This window comes from Lotus japonicus, chromosome 6, assembly GCF_012489685.1.
Source record: "Lotus japonicus ecotype B-129 chromosome 6, LjGifu_v1.2".
NCBI classification, from domain to species: Eukaryota; Viridiplantae; Streptophyta; class Magnoliopsida; order Fabales; family Fabaceae; genus Lotus; species Lotus japonicus.
Window position 1 is genome coordinate 61414793 of NC_080046.1, and position 19444 is coordinate 61434236.

The 19444-nt window shown below is 35.5% G+C and overlaps 3 protein-coding genes across 3 annotated transcripts; 1 reads left to right on the forward strand and 2 right to left on the reverse strand.

Annotated features, from left to right (window-relative positions):
- Positions 1 to 319: 319 nt before the first annotated feature.
- Positions 320 to 1864, forward strand: LOC130722199 (nuclear transcription factor Y subunit C-2-like). Its single transcript, XM_057572856.1, has one exon. The coding sequence runs from the start codon at positions 535 to 537 to the stop codon at positions 1369 to 1371; it is 837 nt and encodes a 278-aa protein (XP_057428839.1). The 5' UTR covers positions 320 to 534; the 3' UTR covers positions 1372 to 1864.
- Positions 1865 to 2218: 354 nt separating this feature from the next.
- On the reverse strand, positions 2219 to 5760 carry LOC130722197 (beta-glucosidase 45-like). Its single transcript, XM_057572854.1, has 12 exons — positions 5526 to 5760; positions 5323 to 5389; positions 5186 to 5244; positions 4587 to 4662; positions 4437 to 4511; positions 4122 to 4209; positions 3782 to 4034; positions 3558 to 3673; positions 3215 to 3473; positions 3011 to 3113; positions 2812 to 2920; positions 2219 to 2664 (listed from the first exon to the last, which is right to left on the reverse strand). The coding sequence occupies exons 1-12, from the start codon at positions 5676 to 5678 to the stop codon at positions 2448 to 2450; spliced, it is 1575 nt and encodes a 524-aa protein (XP_057428837.1). The 5' UTR covers positions 5679 to 5760; the 3' UTR covers positions 2219 to 2447.
- A 6326-nt stretch (positions 5761 to 12086) lies between these two features.
- Positions 12087 to 15854, reverse strand: LOC130722198 (glucose-6-phosphate/phosphate translocator 2, chloroplastic). Its single transcript, XM_057572855.1, has 5 exons — positions 15116 to 15854; positions 14127 to 14352; positions 13758 to 13980; positions 12677 to 12890; positions 12087 to 12366 (listed from the first exon to the last, which is right to left on the reverse strand). Exons 1-5 carry the CDS (start codon positions 15602 to 15604, stop codon positions 12355 to 12357), a joined length of 1164 nt encoding a protein of 387 aa, XP_057428838.1. The 5' UTR covers positions 15605 to 15854; the 3' UTR covers positions 12087 to 12354.
- Between the last annotated feature and the right edge of the window lie 3590 nt (positions 15855 to 19444).

The following is a 19444-nucleotide window of genomic DNA, read 5'->3' on the forward strand; positions in this document are numbered from 1 at the left end:
GAAAATACAATGTGTGATACTTACATGCAGAAGTCTCATTAAATCTATCATGGAAAACTTTCTATATTTTGACGTTATTATTTGTGTTTTGGAACAAGAACAATTCTTTTTATACCTATTAAGGCAGTTTACATGAATTCTATTGATTAATTATTTTTCCAGATTTTTTTATATATGTAAACTCACTTTATCTTTCATTACATTTTCACCCAATTTTTCTTCCAATTTCTCTCTTCTTTTTCTATCAAACAACTATGATATCTTTCATTCATTCTATTAAATTTCTCTATATCAATGTGAGTGAGTTTGGGGTGTTGATGCAATTTTTTCCTTATTTTTCTTACCACACATGTCATCTGTTTTTTTTTTTCATGATTCTTTTTTTATTGTTAACTTGTGATGGAGTATGATTAATAGAACTCTATGACTCTGCATTAATCATTTGTGTGCTTTGGCTCCACGAAAGTTTTTATTTAACATTTTTATTCAATCTACATTGTTATTTCTCATGAATCTTTTTTCTATAATAACAGCATGGATGAAAAGCATTCTGAGCCAGAGCAACCAGAAGGAGGGGAACACACTCCAGCACAAGAAGCTAATATCACAAACCAAATAGCAGCACCAACCCAGATAGCTGGTGGTTCATCCTCTTCATGCTACCCGATTGGGCAACTCTATCCTCACCAACACAACCACCAGCAAGCATTGCAGAGTCAACTGCAGAACTTTTGGAAAGCCCAGTTTGAGGAAATTGAGAACATTGAGAAGACCACTAAATTCAACCATGCATTGCCTCTGGCGAGGATCAAGAAGGTCATGAAAGCTGGTGAAGGTGTGAAAATGGTAGCAGGCGAGGCTCCTGTTCTGTTCGCCAAGGCGTGCGAGATGTTCATTATGGAGCTAACAATGAGGTCTTGGGTGAATGCTGAGGAGAACAAGAGGAGGACCCTTAAGAAGAGTGACATTGCATCTGCAATCTCTGGGACTGATTTATATGATTTTCTCGTTGATGTTGTTCCTAAGGGTGAGACACTGGAGCGTGAAGTGCATGTTGAAATTCCGCCAAGAAGGGGAAATGTTGCTGAGGTTGTTCAGAATGTTCCAGTTGTTCAGAACGTTCCTCCTCCTCATCCTTACTATTATGTGCCATCACCAGCTCAATATTTTGCTGCTGGAGGTCCATCACATGGTGTGATTCCTCCAAGTATGGTTATGGCAAGGCCACCTTTTAATCATCCAATTTATGGACAGCAACCACCATATCCTTATGGTCTTCAAGTAGTGTATCCAGCCCCAAAATGTCTGATGATGAAAAACTCTCCAGATTCCGATGATCAGGACGACAAATCTACTGCAGGAAGTGCCTGAATATTGAGTTTGAGTGAAGCTACCCACCCTCATCTTCTCCTTTACTTTTTTATTAAATTGCATGTTAAGACCGTGGTAATGTTCTTATGAATATCCATAAATAAAGTATGAGATTGTTGTAAAATGACTCATAAGTAAAATAGAGTGTTGAACTATATTTAAGTAAAATGACTTGTACACTTAATGCCTTAAAATTTTGAGCTACTTCACTAATACAGTTTAGTCTTTGTACAATATATGTGGTGTGCAGAGACATACTCATGCCCCTTCATGTTCATATCTTTCTTCCCTCTATTAATGAAGCAGAGCAACTTGGTGTAGCGAAGTTGGGATGGTGGAGGAACATAGGGGATCAGGGGACTGCATGACCTCATGACAAAGGAAGAGAAAGATGGGGTTATTTTTGTAAATTTCTTTTCTAAACCTTATTCAATCTTAGCCTTTCACTTTGTTTATTATTATATCTATGTCTTTTGTTCAAGTAGTATGGTGCACCACCTAATTAGACATCGAAAATGATATAATCTTTTTGTTTTCTTTCTTCAATTTTCCTCTTTTTATTTTCTCTTTAAAAAATACATACTTAAATGTGAATCTCCTGAACTTCTAAATACAATGAATGACTTTAAAAAAACTTTAACTTTTTATGCCAACGTTTTTCCGTTTTTCCTGTAACACAAATCATAATATTTTAATGCATATCACAACGCTTGTTGAAATAATTTATTGTGACAAACTTTTCTCCTTATAATATGGCATGCTTTATGGTCCATTGAATAATGTGAGTTATTGGAGGAGAAGGGTTGGGGAATTGCTTATTATTTATTTTTAAATTACAAGAATGGTATAATATTTATGATAGTAGATAAATAATTATTTATGCTAATTTATCGTTATATTAGGTTTTTTTTACAAATATCAAATTAAATACTATTTATTTAAAAATAAAAATCAAGTCCTCCCATTCCCTTCAAAAACCCACTCACAACAACCCCTAAAAAACCTGCTTATTTTATTTTATTACATTACATTACTATTTTATTCAGGGAAATTAAAACTATTTTTTCCAACATTGTTCATCTCTCTTGAGTATACCCAGGCCCAGGCCTTATGCCCGCACTAGCCTTATGTTGAGCAATGAAGTTTTTATACCAAAATGCTGAGAGTCTTCGGGTTCTACTAAGAGTAGTATAGTCCACATGATGAAGTCCAAACCTTATAGTGTATCCCTGAATCCACTCAAAGTTATCAAGCAGAGACCACACAAAGTACCCTCTAACATCTGCTCCTTTTCTGCACACACAAATTTTAAGTAATAATTACTTGGTTTTCGCTAGTGGAAGTTTTTTCCATACACAATACTCAAATCTAAGACGTCATTTAAGGGGAATCAAACATGTATTGTACAAGTTTCTAAAGATGGGGTATATATGCTAATACCTTATTGCACTTGCCAGAGAATCCAAGTAACCACTCAAGTATTCCACTCTATCGGCATCATTGAATATATCTTCAGTGGTGGGGAAGGAATTCTCATTTGTTCCAAGTCCTATGCAGGACAAATAAAACCGCATAATAATTATTGAGGCATTATAAGAGTAGAATAAGGGGATATTTGTATTTTGTACTCAGTACTCACCATTTTCTGTAATGAACATTGGTATGTTGTTGTACCTATCCTTTATGTAAGTCACTATCTTCTCCATTCCTTGTGGGTGAACATGCAACCAGTCAAGTACAGTCTACATACATTATTGACACCTTTTAATTTACATGGTTTACCAAATTGATCAACTTGTTAATTTTGTGGCCCTCAATAATGAAAAGCTTTCAAGTTTCATACCGGTTCTCCGATGCTGACGCCATCCATTTGTCCTGATATGAAAGCAAAACCTTCTGTCCTTGAAGACCCTAGTCCTGCTTCACAAGCTGAGAAGATGCAGTCTTTTACAAACATGCTGGTATAGTGATTTACTCCAATGAAATCTAACCCCCTCTTGAGTTTATTTTCCACATCATATCTTGAAAATGGTGGGAGATCAGGTCCTAATATTTCTTCCATTTCAGCTGGATACCTCCCTAGTATAATTGGGTCCAAAAACCTGTATTCCTCCATAAGAGACTGATTAGAAAATTTTGAGAGGCCACCAATAACTAAACAAAATAACAAAAAGTTAAGGCTTCACCAATTCATGTAAAATGATTGAGCTCTCTCAGCAGCTAACTTGTCTTCTGAGGAGTTACTGAAGGGTTCAAACCATATAGCATTCAGAACAATTCCAATTTTTCCTCCCTGATTTTTCTGATATTGAAGTATGCATTAATTAACATGGGGAGTCACCAAAAAAAATAACATTGATTAACAAATGGAGAACTCCAAATATAGCCTAAATAGCAAATCTCATCTCACCTGATATTTGGTTCTGTACACATCAACAGCAGCTGCATGAGATGAAATAAGATTAGCAGCTGCAATGAAAGGCTCCCTCTCTGAGTCCCCTTTGCTGCAGTTGCCAAATAATCCAGAGCAACGAGCCGGTGGATGCAGCCCAGTTCTATAACCTCGAATGATGGCAACATTGGGCTCATTAAAGGTGACCCAGTATTTGACTCTGTCTCCAAAGTACTTGAAGCATACATCTGCATAATACCTGAAATCCTCCCTGAAAAAGGAATGTTATTTTAACCAAATTAGCTCTTAGTTTATGTTGTCATGTACTAATATATAGGATATGATGCCATGCACTTACTGAATTTCAGGACTTAGCCAACTTTCATATCTGTCCTCAAGTTCCTGAGGAATGTCATAGTGTGTTAAAGTGACAAAGGGTTCTATTCCTGAAACCAGGAAAAGAAAAAGTTTAGAAAAAGGAAGTGATTCATTTATTAAGTACATGTTTGAAAACTCGTTCAAAAACCGTAGTAAAGCTAAAATCATGGTGGACAGAAGTAGTTTTCCTTAGCTTTTGCTCTCATCTCCCATGATTTGGCTTCACTGAATAGGGCTGAATTGCAATTTTTTTGATGACTTTTTGGAACAGAAAAAAAGGGCTACACAATCTAACCTCTATTCACAAGTGCATCAATTAACAGGTTATAGTAATCGATGCCTGCCTTGTTCACCTTGCCATATCTACCTTCTGGATTACATCAAAAATCTGAGTTAGACATAGAAAAATTAAATGCAGTTTCTTAACTTCTTTCAGAAATTTTACTTGGTAGAATTCTGGCCCATGATAATGAAAAACGGTAGCTGTTGACTCCAATGAATTCCATTAGGTCCACATCTTCCTGTGTATTCATTTTCAATCAATCATGAAATAATTAGCTGTCATGATTGAAAAGAAACCCTGATCATGCATCTACATCATAGAATTGTAAAAACAGAAAGCACGTCTATTTCATACAAATAAAAAGCAATACAAAATATTTATTTTTCAATTCAATAATATCAAATGTTGCAAGAAGAAAATCCTTGATTCATCCAAAAAAGAAAAAAAAAAATCCTTTGGAATCTGCGAGATGCTTGACACTGTCGCAGGTGGGGTACAGTGTTGTCCATTCAGTCGACAATGTCTTATAATTATGCGTTCATTGTCTAATAGGGACGGTATTATTTAATAAAACTCAACACTATGTGCTATCCTAGCCTTTATTTTGATACTGACTTAAGCATGTAATCTTCATTCAAATTAAATTAAGGATTAAATATAACCTGTTCAGTGAATAATTTTATATACTATAGAAAATGTATTTCTGTAAATTGTGTTCAAATGGTTATATGAAAAGAAAGGAAAAGAGTGAAGTGGAATACCTCATAACGATGGTAATGATCAACAGCAATATCCCCATTAGTTCCATCCATTGTAGTGCCTGAAACATAACTAAAAAGTGTGAAACAGAGGAAATTCAGGGCATCCTAGGAGTGAATGAAGAATCTGAATTCAGAACCTGGCTTGTGAGTGAACACATCCCAGTTATTTAGTCCCTTGCCATCAGTCAAGTAAGCTCCTTCAAACTACAAAACATGTCTTGACAAGGTAAGTAACTCAACATAACTATAGAAAAAAATTGAAAGCCAAAAATAAAAAAAATCTTAATTTGACATGGTGATAGAAAATATAATGTTGTACTAGAAAAGGCTGCACAAAAACCTGATATGAAGAAGATGCAGTTCCAAAAAGGAAGTTATCTGAAAATGGAGATGAAATTGAATTCTCTTTCACAGATACAATATCACACGACCCGATGATAATTGAGAAGCAAAAGCTCATTGCAAAGATGGCATGATGCAGTGGAAGCTCCATGTTGAGTGAGTGCGTGTGTGTCACTGTTGTTTCAGGAGCAAAAGACAAGTGTGCTAGCTAGGTGCCTCGTTGCAAAGAGCTCATTCTTATATAATGAGTTGTGATACCACCTTCATATGACAATTTTTTTTAATCTCATTTCATTTATTTTTCATGCTATCTCTTTCACATCCCACTTTGATTTGCGATGTAAACCATTCTTTTTTTTCTTATATTATAATAGACTTATATCAACAAATGCAGAATCTATGCTCGAAAGTAATGATATATACACATTTTATTTTTGAAACACTTCATTTTCACATCTTTTTATTTCTATCTCTCTCCTCTTATCATCTATCATATTTAATATTTTCTCTCTCTTATTTTTTTTTCTTTCTATCTCTCTCTTCATTCCACCTCTCTCCGCCTCAAAGAGAGGTGTGAAGATAACATTATTGGCTCTTTTCCTTTCTTGGTAGCATGCACTAGCAACAGAATCTATTCTAATGATGTGCATGCGTGTAGCATGAAGTGATCTTTTGGCTGGATTCATGTTTTTTTTTTTTTTTTGGTCAATTGCTGGATTCATGTTAAACGGACATTTGAACAAACCAGTATCATTGGGCTTTTAACTCATTGGAGGATGAATTGACTTCCTTGGCTAGCCTTCCACACACAAAACTTCTCTTTTAAACAAAAGCTGAAAAAAAGCTCTGCTAGGGTTAGATACAAAGTGCAGCGCCGTTCTCCCCTGGGGGCTCCTCCCCCTTGGGGGATCCTCCTCCGCTAGGGAGGTTCTTCTCCTGCTTATTAGGTAGGTCTTTTCTCCCACGATAGGTGGGTTTCTTCCACAATAGGTGGATTTTCTACCCAAATAAGTGGGTTTGTCCTTGCTTTTTAGTTTTCCTGTTCTGCTGGCCACCACTCATCCGTTCATGCCTCCACCATGGCCGCCGCCATCGCTTCCACCAACCGCCGCGAGTTGTGTCGTAGATCCAGGCTTGCCGCCGCCGTGGGTACTGCTATAACCCAGATCTGAGGCCTTCTTCATTTTCATCCATCTCTGAGTGGCCTAAGGTGATAAGGTATGGCTATGTTTTTCTCTGTTATGGGGGAATCTTTGCTACCGCCGCCGTGCCTCAGCTGCGACCGTCTCCGCTGCCCTCCTCACCTGTTATGCTCAGATCTACAGAACCCTCCTTTCCTGAATGTTGGTGCTGTTGACTAGGCTACCCTTAGTGCCTTGAAGTCATGTCTGGCTGCTTTGAAGAAGGTTCTTCAGAAGGAAACTCCGGCAGAGTCGTGAGTTGTACAGTTTGAGTGGTCGAGTATAAATGGTAGACACACACCACTCTAAATGTCTTTTTGACTCTCTTATGTTTTCTGAGGATTGTAGAGTTTCTGTAGGTCTCTTAGTTTCATTAGTTATTGGTTCTAGCATGAGTGAGCCTGGTTTAAAAAGTTTTAACTGTGTTGCTTTGTTATATCACTCTTTGATGTTGTAAGTGAACTACTTTGAGTTCCCCCTTGTAGAGTCGTACAGGCATTAGGTTGGGCTCCTCTGAGCACCTCTTGTTTATGTTCATCTTGTAACATGTTGAGCATTCTGCTCATTATCAATGAAACTGTTCTCCTTTGACAAAAAAAAAAGTAATCAACATTCACTTGATTTTATTTAATTTTAATTAAGAGCATCTCCAATGCTAGTTCTTAGTTCTCAGTTCTTAGCACTATTCATGTGGGTCTGTACTGCCCATGTGCTTAAGCAACTCTTTGTAGATTTTGCTCTAACCATGAGTTCTTAGTTCTTGCTAATTTAATACTTAAATTAAGTGAACGAAAGAGAAAAAATTAATTTTTTATGCTAAGAACTCAAAAAGTAAAACATCTTATATAAGAACCTAGTTCTTATTTTTAAGAACTAAGAACTCCACGTCATCCTCTCAAGTGGTTAAGAATACAGTTCTTAGTTCTTAACTAAAAAATAAGAACTAAGAACCTTGCATTGGAAGAGCATTTCCAATGCTAGTTCTTATTTCTTAGTTCTTAGCACTATTCATGTGGGCTCGTATTGCCACATGTGCTTAAGCAACTCTCAAGCAATTTTGCTCCAACCATGAGTTCTTAGAGCATCTACATCCATCATACTCACAAAAATATCTACACTTCATTTTTTACAATTCTCCATAATGCTACTTCATCTACACCACTTTACTAACTTTTTACTTCAACCCAACAACTTTATAGTGGATCCCACCATCAACATCACATTTGCATATTTTATTATTTATCTTCATTTTAATTTAATTATATTAATGGTAAGTGCTTGTAATAAATACAAGCTCACATTTCAAGTTTAGTGTAGAATATCTATTCGCACATACTCATTTTTGACATGTTGGAATTGAATATGTACTTCAATAGTAATAGATATTCATATGAGCATGTATTTAACATTAGATACTACCATTGGAGATGTTCTTAGTTCTTAGTTCTTACCACTATTCATTTGGTTCCACCAACCACATTATTTATACTTTTTATTTTCATAAATAAAAAACAAAACTCATAAAGTAATTTGGATGAGAGAGAAATAATTAATATTTTGGGTATGTTTGGCATGTTTAGCTGATAAGCTAGCTGAAAGCTGAAAAGCTAGCTAAAAGCTTATAAGCTAGATGATACCTGAAAGCTGATAAGCTAGCTGAAAGCTGATAGTTGAAAGCTGAAAAACTACGTGATTGAAACAAAAGTGTTTGGTAAAACTAGCTGTTAAACAAGCTGAAATTATAAAATGACATAAAAGGACATACTTATATAATTATTTTTATATTTAACATTACTTTATTTTCACATTAATACCAATATGATATTAATATTAAAGTTATTATCACTTTAAATATTTTTATTAACTCCAGTTATTTATCATCTTAAAGATATAATATTAATTTTTATTTATTTTTATTAATATAATATTTATAATACTTGTGGTGCGCAGCGGTGTGGCGGGAACTGCATATATAAGTGTGAGGGGAAAATAAGTTTAGTATTTTAATATATATATAAGGGTAATGGTAAAATTTTAATAAAATAATAAGGATAAAAAAAATGAGAATAAATTTAATAAGCTATAAGCTTTAAGCTATAAGCTACTTGAGATAGCTTATAGCTTTAAGCTTTAAGCTACTAAAATAAGCTCCTTCACCAAACACTTTTGAAGAGCTTTTAAGTTAGTCAAATAAGCTTTAAGCAAGTCAAATAAGCTATAAGCTAGCTGAAATGACATGCCAAACATAGCCTTTAAGCTAAGAACTCAAAAATTAAAACTCCTTATATAAGAACTGAGTTATTATTTTTAAGAACTAAGAGCTCCATGTCAACACCTCCAATGTTAAAGTTCTTAGTTCTTAACTAAAAAATAAGAACTAAGAACCTTACAATGGAGATGCTCTAAGATGAAAAATGCTTATTATAGAATGGTTTAATTGCACTTTTGGTCACCCAACTTTGGCCTTCCTGCAAAAATCGTCCCTGAACTTTAAAATTAGCAAAAAACATCCTCAACGTTTACATGCGGTTGCAAAATTGGCCTGCCCTTAGACTTCCATCCAAAACTTAACGGATTTTGAGTTAAAAAATGAATTAAAAATTAAAAAAATGAAACCCAACAACCTTCATTCATTATTCATCTTCTTCAAACATCTTCTTCTTCATTTTCATCCCTCTCAATTGAATGAAATCAACAAAACTACAGAAGACAAGTTTAAATGCTACAAGAATTCCAACATAACTATTTCAATTTCAATGCCAAAATCACAGCCACCTTACACCTGATGTCATATATTTCAACAAAGCCACATACCCCTGCAAAAGAAGATCCCCTCGAGAGCATGAGATTGCAGATCAAATCCCAAAGGACAAACGATACAAACCACTACTATTATTCACAAGCAAACAACAACCACATCACCCCACCACTCTCAACCCCAACCCAGAATTCAAGAACCCCACCCCACCCCAACCCCAACAACACAAACACTACAACAACAACGACAACAACATCAATAGCAACGGCAGATCAAGCAATGGGTTCAATCGATTCAGGGCTTCAATAGACTCTGGGTTGCACATGAAGATCGACCCACTTCTCTGAGTCTCCCATCGTTGACGTCCTGTGAATCCCTCACTGCTGACGTTCAATCTCCTTTCTTGGTTGGCGAAGCTGTGACCACCGCTGCGACGACCTTTCGCATAGATCTGAAGATTTGAAAGGAGGATAAGGAAGATGAGGAGTTGAGGGAGTGTTGGGGTGGATTTCGTTCTCGATCTGGGGTTGTGAGAGGGAGTGGTGGGGTGGGTTTCGCTGGATTTGGATTTCTCGATCTCTCCCACAAACGTCCATATCTTCTGATTTCTTTGATGGTGATGGAAGACGAAGATGAAAAGATAGAACTGGTGGAAGAAGCGAAAGTTGATGATGGAAGAAAATTGGATTTCCAATGTTATGCAGGAGCAAAATCTACTAGAAGGTGAAAGAGATAGAGGTTCTAGAAGTAATTTTTTAGTGGGTTTCTTTTGCTTAATGGAAAGTTTAGGATGAATATGATGAATCTATGGATTTTTCTTGGCTTTTCATAAGAACATGATGTGAAGATGATGAAGAATTGAAATATTTCCTATGTGTATTGAGGGAGAGCTTCAAATTTCTAGGTTTCTTGTTTGATTGAGGTTCAGGAAAAAAAAAGTTGAAGAAGATGATGAAGAACATCATGAATTTCCTGGGTTTCATTTTTTTTTATTTTTAATTCATTTTTTAACCCTGAATCCGTTAAGTTTTGGATGGAAGTCTAACGAAAGACCAATTTTGCAACCGCATGTAAACGTTGAGGATGTTTTTTGCTAATTTTGAAGTTTGGGGACGATTTTCACAGGAAGGCGAAAGTTGGGGGACCAAAAGTGCAATTAAGCCTTATAGAATTAAAGATGAAAAATATCTATTGAAGAATGTAACTATTTAAGCTATTTAACATATATACACACATTGGCAACACGTTACACATTCTCACTTATTTTGTTTATATAGCAGCACACGAAAAATTGATACAGATTAGTTAGAAAGGAAAATAAGTGTTATCACTAATTCACACTCATAATTTTTCACTTTATTTCTACTTCATTTTCTATTTATCTATATCTTTTTTTTTTTCTTTTCATATTTCTCTCTTCTCTCCACTTCATTTCCATTTAAAATGTGAATGAAACTTTTTCTAGAAAATAATTGTTATTATGAAAATGAAACCCACGTACAAGACGTGCATCCTGGTTTTCTAAGCAAACCCCATATGTTCCTGACTTTTTCTGTATGCTCATTAAATCGATTTTGGAGTGAGTGCTACAACAACATCAATAACGCTCAACACGACTTATCATCTTTGCTAATGACCCGAGTCATCATTGAACTACAAAACTATTGTTTTGTACTGAAATTATCATTAGGTGACAAATATGATTGATATGATGATGAAGCTCTGCTTAAAATATCTTTGTCTTGAGCATTATGATTATAAATACAACTTGTGAGACTACCCATTTCACCTGCAAGCCTTACATTGCACTGCTTAAGAAATGTAAATCAACGAGGGGATAAATCCCTCGCTAAGACTAAAATCCGTCGCTAAGAGAGGCGTGTCTAAATCATTGGAGACGATAATGGCCTTCGTCGCTAAAATTAAACATTCCTCGCTTAAGGATAGCGACGGACGTATTTCGTCGCTGATAGGGCGTCGCAAGTAACTAGAGATGGATTCCGGAATCCGTCGCTAAAACTGAAAAATCCCTCGCTAGTTATAGCGACGGAAAATATTTCGTCGCTGCAGGTGGCGTTGCTGAATAACTGGAGACGGAACATATCCGTCGCAAACGTTGAAAAATTCTCGCTAATAGTTAGCGACGGAATGTAATCGCTAAGTCATTAGACAAGGATTTTGGAATCTGTCGCTAATGTTACCAACGAAACATAATTCGTCGCTGATTCTGGCGTAGCTAAATTCTTAGAGACGGATTTTTGTATCCGTCGCTAAACAGCTTGCCATTTAAACTTTATTTTTCACTTAATTAACTTTTAAAAAAATTATCATAAACCTATTTAAAAGGTGCATACAAATTAATTAGTTAGTTTGTTTAAAATGTTATTCATTTTTGTTATGGCTTTTTCAAATCAAAATCAGTCCATACATTGTGTCTAGTTCAATATTAATAGACACAATTTTGAACTTGAGGAAACTTAAGAGGTTAGAATTAAAATGTGGGTATTCAGAGCAGTTATTTTATTCTTTGTGCTTGATAATACTTGATGAAAATGAGTTACTTTGCATGATTATACGATAGGTTTTCCAAGAAATCCTTCCCAGACTTCTCAAGATATGATTGTGGTGACACATTGTTCTTATTTAGTGCATTTCATTTCTCTAAAGCTCATCTTACAGAAAAAGACACGGAAAGCTCATTTACATTACACATATCAAAACGTGATACAAATACTATTACTGTGGTCCTAGAGAAAGCAGCTACAATCCTATTAACAACAAATTATAATCGCTGATTAACGCCCTAGTCCTCATCATTGACACTTTGAGTGAGCTCCAGCAAAAGTCATTGTTCCCTTGTGTTACATAACAGCATCTAAATCCCAACCTTACTGTTTAGCCTGTTCACAGAATCAAAAGAAAGCTATAAGTTATGTCCTACATATGTAATTGTATCAGTGTATCACAAATTCAGTAGCTGACCATTTTAAAATAGAAGAGCATAGACAAAGAAGCAATAGCTGTGATAGTTTAAGTTCTGCTTTTTATGGACACAAAATAAAATTTACCTTGGACAGTTCAATAGATAAAAAACATAATATATTGCAAAAGCAAACAAAAACAACCATGAAGTTTATGTAGCATCATGCCATGGCCCTTTGGGATTCTCAAAGTAGAACAAAGAAGGTTTAGAAGGGGACAAAAATGCACCTGTGAATAGATGAAGGTGCCAAGAATGGCTATGGCGGCTCCGAGAGCATTGATGGGCTGAACTGGGGTGTGAAAGATAATGATGGAAGAGACAATAACAGAGATTCTCTTCATTGTGTTCCCTATGCTAAATGTTAAGGGAGAAATCTGATCAAGGGACATGTATGAGACTTGATTGTACAAGTGGTAGAACACACTCTGAGCAACCACCCACCTGTAAAAATCAAAATCCACTAGTCTGTTAGTTAAACATTTGATGCAGAAAATCAATTGTGTTACAAATACAGTTATACATTTTACAGAAAAAAGTAACATTCAAGGACTCTGAAGGCCTAATCATATTACCAACATCACTGCAATAAAATATACCCACTAGTCATATTCTAAGATTTTGTCAACTACTTGATTATGGGAAGGTATGTGTATATGTTTTCAAAGAATGGCTCATTCTGACAATGCTTGGCTTATCTGAGTCAAGTTTCTGAAACCAGCATGGCAGCATCCAATAAACACAATGAATCTAAAGAGAGAAGTCAATATAAGATTTTGGGGAAGCTAAGATTAATTTAAAAGGACAGAGAATTTATGAAACACAAAATTAGCATAGGATCGCATCAGTAATGATACTTAGACACCCAGATAATGCAGAAGCCACATTTTTCTCTGTATCTCTCTCTTCTTACCACATTCATTACTTTTCTCTCTTCTCTTCCTTTTTTACTCTGGATGTCTGTTGCGTGTTTTCACACTATGTGTATATCTACGAATCAATTTATGAATCACATACTTTTACCCCCTTGCATCCACAGTCAAACTAATGTTAAATTACACCTAAAGTTATATAAACTATCTCATGCTTGTTATAAGTTAACCAAGGATCCTTTACATATTCAACTTGCATAGAACTTCTACCTTATTCAAATTGAGTTTACTTGTTAGCATACAAAATATACCACCCATATGTATCCTACTACTACACAGGCAAAATATACAAATACAACACCACAAATATGAGGAGATAAAAAAGAATAGAAAAAAATTGCAATACACAGATTTGCAGGCTATTGTGATTACCACTTACCATACAAAATTGGGACCAATCTGAGACACAGCAGTTTGCCAGCCTGCAGCCCATAGCTTGGGACCCTCCACAGCAATGGCAAAAGGAGTGAGAATTAACAGAGACATAATAGAAAGACACGCATAGTAGTTCATTCCACTAACAGACATCCCCTTCATCCCTTTCTTTGAGAATATGTTCCTGAAGACAAATGCCAAATTTGATATCATAGCTCCCATGAAACCTGAAACATGAAGTGCCTTATTTAGAATATTGAACTACCAAAAAGATTTGCATAAACATTAATAGTAAATTCTACATACTATCAAAACTGATAATTGTATGAGAAAATGAAAATCTCAACTTCATTTTTTCAGTAAATAGTCCTACCGATCATATTGAAATTGAGCTCTGTCACAGCAGCCAGTGCACAACCACCAATAATTGGCAGCAGTGAGAGGTAAACTGAAGTAGGGAATGCTTCTCCAAGCAAGAACCTTGATACAAGGACACTGAAAGCAGGCTCTCCACTCTTGATGATGTGAGTGAATGAAACTGCAACTTTGGACATGCTCACTGTTGCTGCAACATGCCCAATTGTGTGTGCCACCGCAACCTGCACACCCAAAGTTAAAATTTTAAGGTGAGTATAAGCGCTTATAGCAATAAGCCTTTTTTCATTAGCTAATTTGATAAGCTTGTTAAAATAAATTCAAAATCAATTATTAGTAAATATAGACACGTACTCATAAGCTAAACGCAACTTAGGCAATAGGTCATAAGCTATTTTCTTAAGCTTACCCGAACACTTGCATAAAAAGTTTGCATCTAAATAAACTCAAATAAATTGTTCCACATACGACCTAAATCAAGGACTTTCTCACTTCTAACTCACAGATTAGCAACCATGCATACGGAGGGTTTTAAAATTGTGGCTGCGGTAGCGATTATGGTTGCATCATTGGGAACAAATGTGAGTCAATGCAGCAACAATTGTGGTCACGATGCTCATGCGGGGAGTCCAAATCTCATTATGTTCTTTAAGCAATTGCGGTCGCGCCGCAATTTAAAACCCTCAAATAGCATTACTGAATTGGAACCCCTCAGAGAGCATTACTGAATTGAATTCTATGAGGTTCCTTCTAATCTATGTTTTCCTCTAGTTAACCATGTCAGTATAGTATATTTAAATCAGCTTCTATTTCATTAGAATCAATTCTGAAACACAAAAGCTGCTCACACAAGCTTCTCCTCGTAATTGATCTTTGACTTCGGAATCAATAGTATAGTAGAATAGTTTCCAGCACACAATATATATGTACTTATATGATGTGAAAACATTAATGAAAATTAAAAGAAAGAAACTTTTGTTTTCTTACCGGAAACAGGGCCTTCCAGAAGTCCAAATTAACTTTTGGGGCCTCAGCAACTCTAGTGGCCCATGAAATCAACATCATGAGAGAGCCAGCAGCAAGGGACAAGGTTGAAGTGAGCCACGGATAAGGAAAAGCATTCAAGACCTTCTTGTTGTAAATGTTGAAAACCACATTCAAAGCCCACCAGGTAGCAAAATACAACCCAATTTTCAGCTTCTGAGCCGCCTCTTGTGCAGGCAAATCAATGTTAATCTCCAGTGGCCTTGACCTGTCTGCCTCATAGGCTCTACACTCTGTCACGTTTCTTCTTCTGGGTTGTGCCACCAAGTTCTCGGTGGTTGAAAGGTAGAGAGGTTTCAGCAGAGAATTGTGACCCCTGTTGTGGTCAACATTGTGAACAGTGGGGAATGTAGAAAGTTGAGGCCTGTGAACTGGAAGCTTTGTGCTTGAGCATGTGAGGGAGGGTGATGTGAGCTTGAGTGAAAAGTTCATGGTGCTTGGTTTATCTGAATATGCAGGTGAGAACAGAGGAAAACAGGGGAAGAATCACAATATAAGAAGATTTTTCTGTGTGTTGTGTTGTGTGCTAGAGTGTATATGTAGTTGTTGAGGTTGGGATGAACCTTGGAGTGTTAAGAGTTCACAATGTGGAAGGTCGGTTAACGATTATTGCTAGGGAGAGAGAGGAAGCGTTGGTGAGAAAATCTAGAAGGTGGAAGACACGGTTTTTCCTATGAGAGGAGGCGCTAGACAAGAGAATATATATAGGTGGAGGAACAAGGACCATGCTTTGTCACAACTAACCGTGGAGATTTTAACCACAATAAGACAATTTTTTCTTGCAGGACTTATTTTTTCCAGAAAATTTTTCTTTGTTCGCGCGGTGAAGGTTAAATGTCTCATTAAAAGTATGGCTTCTAGGATCAAACCTTTAACCTTCATATTTTTCAAAATTTGAGCTACCAGACTCTCCTAATATTTCGAGGTAGCACAGTCCGGAGGATCTTCCAACACGGTGATGAGATGTTGACACAACATATGGAGTTAATTACTCTAAAGTCACTCTTAAGAAATGAAACTCGTATACAATAAGAAAACAAAATGAGTAATGTTTATATAAACAAAAATGTATTTATATATGTATAATAAGATTAATACTCGAGGCTTTGAGTCTTGATAAAGTATATTTGTAACGCTTGCAAGATGATGTTGGGATGATGCCGTGCTTAGTCCACCTTGCAATGATATTGCGAACGTGCCAGCTTAAGTCTGTTTGAGTGTAATTTGAATGAAATGAAACTACTTCTCATTATCCTGGATTATCAACATGAATTTCATTTAGTTGTGGATCTTTGGACCGTCTAGCATTTTGAGTTGACCGAAACATTAAAGATCGAAATAGTCACTTTTACTCATTACAAACGAGATTCATTGCCTTTTGGAAGAATTTTTTTGGTGTAAGACAGGTGTCCTCATTCGGAGTTAATCATGTTCGAGTCGGAAACTTTTACATCATGGTGGAGCTAACTCTCTCAGCAGAAGTTTTTTCCATCCATAAAACTCAAACACGAGACCTTGCTTATAAGGGAAATCAAGCATAATACTGCTTGACCTAACCACCCGTTTGGTGCCTTTAAAAGAATTTAATTTGAATAGAGTTATCAATCAATTACCTTAACAATCATAAACATAACACATACACATGTATACTTTTAGTTTCCTTGGGTTTTAATTGTGTGGATTTAGGTTTTTTTCGTTATATTTCTAATGAACTAATTCTCCCAAAAAATTAAAATATATGTCAAGTAAACATACATGAATTTATTTATGCGAATTTTCAACACACGAGCAGCCACAGTCAATTCTTGATAGCGAAATTCAATTCAGTATCAAAGTTTGATATGAAGAGAATTGTTTAGCCTGACCTGAGAATTAATATGACACGCTGTGGCCTTTTCGCAGCAACTACCGTATTTGATAAATTTGCATAAAAAATACTATAATTGTGTAAAGATGCCTACATTTAATTTCTTTTATTTTTTGAAATAATAAATTTTCCATACAAGGGAGGGGGGATTAACGGTGAGAATGAAACGGGTACAATTGTTGATTGTTGGCATAGTCTTTATCTTGGACCCTACGTACAGGAGAGTGGTGTATCCTTTTCTGTGTGATTAGAACAAGTACACCAATGATTCTGCTCAACCCGCAACTCCTGCCAATTCTGCACCGCTAATTCCATTGTGAATCTCTATGCCAGAAAATGACAAGACAATCATGCATGCTGGGAACAAAAATCTCAACGAGTTTAATGACTCCACCTGGTGCTGGTGCTGTTTAATCAAAGATGCAACTTTTCCATGTTGATCACATGATGTTTCCTGATAAGTGATTACCATTTCACTGCAAATATTTCTCGTGCTTGATTATACGTACATGTGGGGCTTCATATTTTTTGTCTTCTTCTTTTCAATTCATTATTGACGGCTGGTATAAGCCTAGGTACATGTTTGTTGGGTTTGGTCATTGAAAACAACATGGTTAATTTTTTGTTCACATTTGGGAAGCTGTTTATGTCACATCCTCCAAAATAGATCCATATTTCCAATTTTAAATATTTAAACAAGAGTTTAATGGATATGCACTGACAGAAGCATGCCACATAGGAGAGATAATTACATTTGACTTTAATTTTAATTAAAAGAATAATATATTTTCTGATTTGGCAGAATTCAATTGGATGTCTGTGTAAAACTATTTTACACTGTCAGTGCATATCCATTAAACTCTTTAAACAAATTGTCTTGGTTTTATTTTAAGGATTTAATTTGCAATAAAACTCTTAGTTTAAATGTTAAATAGTCTTAATGAAACTATATATAAAATTATTACATAAATCTCATTATATAAAAATCTCATGTTATAGTAATATTTAATTTCTGCAAAGAGCACAGGGGCAATTTGAGTTTGGTTTGTGAATTCTGACCGTTCAATAGCATGAGGAGACCTCCCTAGGGGAAGGTGAGAATAAGGAGTGTGTCCCCATGTGATGTCTATCACGGTATCTTCAGGGTCACCATTGGAGAAGAATGGCCCTTGACATGTGTCGACACAGTCATAGCTAGGCATACAATCTTCTCTTTGAATCTTTTTCTACCAATAAATTTGTCTTTTTGTTGTTAGAGTTTGTTTTGAATGAAAGATATCTAGTGCATTCAAATCCGGTCGCTACCACAAAATAGAACATGCCTCGGGATTATATTTTTTTTTAGAGTGGCACTTATAAATCTATCAACACAATCCACACATGTTAATGTATAGTTCGTAGCCTTACATAATGACAAGCCCATGGCATAGTAAAGAAGAGCCCACGACATAACATTGAAAAGGGTTGCTTACATGGGCCTGGTGGTCCAGAGCCTGTGCATATTTAGCAAGGGCCATATTGGGCGTCTAGGCCTGCTATTTATTAGTTGTGCGAATGTTGCTGTCTAGCTAGGGACGCAGGTTTAGTAGTTTTGTTATTTGTTGTTGGTCTGACATGTTTGAGTTAGGTCAGAGTAGTATAAATAAGACTATAATTAAGAGCACGTATTCTCATTAAGTTGAGATTATAATTTGAGTATTGGAGTTTGTTAAAATGTTTCACCCTTGGAAAATTCTCCTTATATTATCATCTCTATTCTTTCTTTCTTTTATCTTCTTTTTAATCTAACAATTGATCCGCCGTATATGATCTATAACCTTACACAAACAAAAAGATAAAGGAGATGAAAAAAGAAATAATAAAGAATATACTAAAAACAATCTTATAGATTAGTAGGAAGGAAATCTTCTTTCAATAATGAAAACCGTTTATAAATTCCAATACTCAAATTTTTTTTTTTTGACAGTTCCAATACTCAAATCTTAATCCTAACCTAATGAGAATACTTTCATATATATATACTAGTTTAACTTAATTTACCTAATCCAAAATGATTCGAGTATTGGAGTTTGTTAAAAGATTACTTCACCCTTAGAAAAATGTATCCTTCTTAATAATCCATCTATAAGCATTTTTTGTCGTATATTCTTTTCTTTATTATCTCTTTTTTCTTTTATCATCTCTATGCTGTTAACCCTTTGTACACCCTAATAGATTTAATAAACAATGAAACATATGTCTCATTCACATAAAGTTACATCACTGTGCCGTGTAAGTGGTAGATGGGGATTTTATCAAGAATATACATACTATATATATAAATTGATTTTCAGTACTTGGTTGAAAGGAACAATAGGAGAAACAAATGATATGGGCTAAGCTTAACGTATTTAAGTGGCACTTTC

Bases quoted from the DNA above. Each gene is read 5' to 3' on its own strand.
- LOC130722199 (XM_057572856.1), top strand. From the start codon at position 535: ATGGATGAAAAGCATTCTGAGCCAGAGCAACCAGAAGGAGGGGAACAC.
- LOC130722198 (XM_057572855.1), bottom strand. From the start codon at position 15,604: ATGAACTTTTCACTCAAGCTCACATCACCCTCCCTCACATGCTCAAGC. The intron at 14,353-15,115 runs GTAAGAAAACAA...TTGGGTGTGCAG, and splicing joins TCTGGAAGGCCCTGTTTCCG to GTTGCGGTGGCACACACAAT. The intron at 13,981-14,126 runs GTAGGACTATTT...TTCATGTTTCAG, and splicing joins GCTCAATTTCAATATGATCG to GTTTCATGGGAGCTATGATA.
- LOC130722197 (XM_057572854.1), bottom strand. From the start codon at position 5,678: ATGGAGCTTCCACTGCATCATGCCATCTTTGCAATGAGCTTTTGCTTC. The intron at 3,474-3,557 runs GTGAAGCCTTAA...GGAGGAATACAG, and splicing joins CAATCATTTTACATGAATTG to GTTTTTGGACCCAATTATAC. The intron at 2,665-2,811 runs GTATTAGCATAT...TTGTGTGTGCAG, and splicing joins TCTCTGGCAAGTGCAATAAG to AAAAGGAGCAGATGTTAGAG.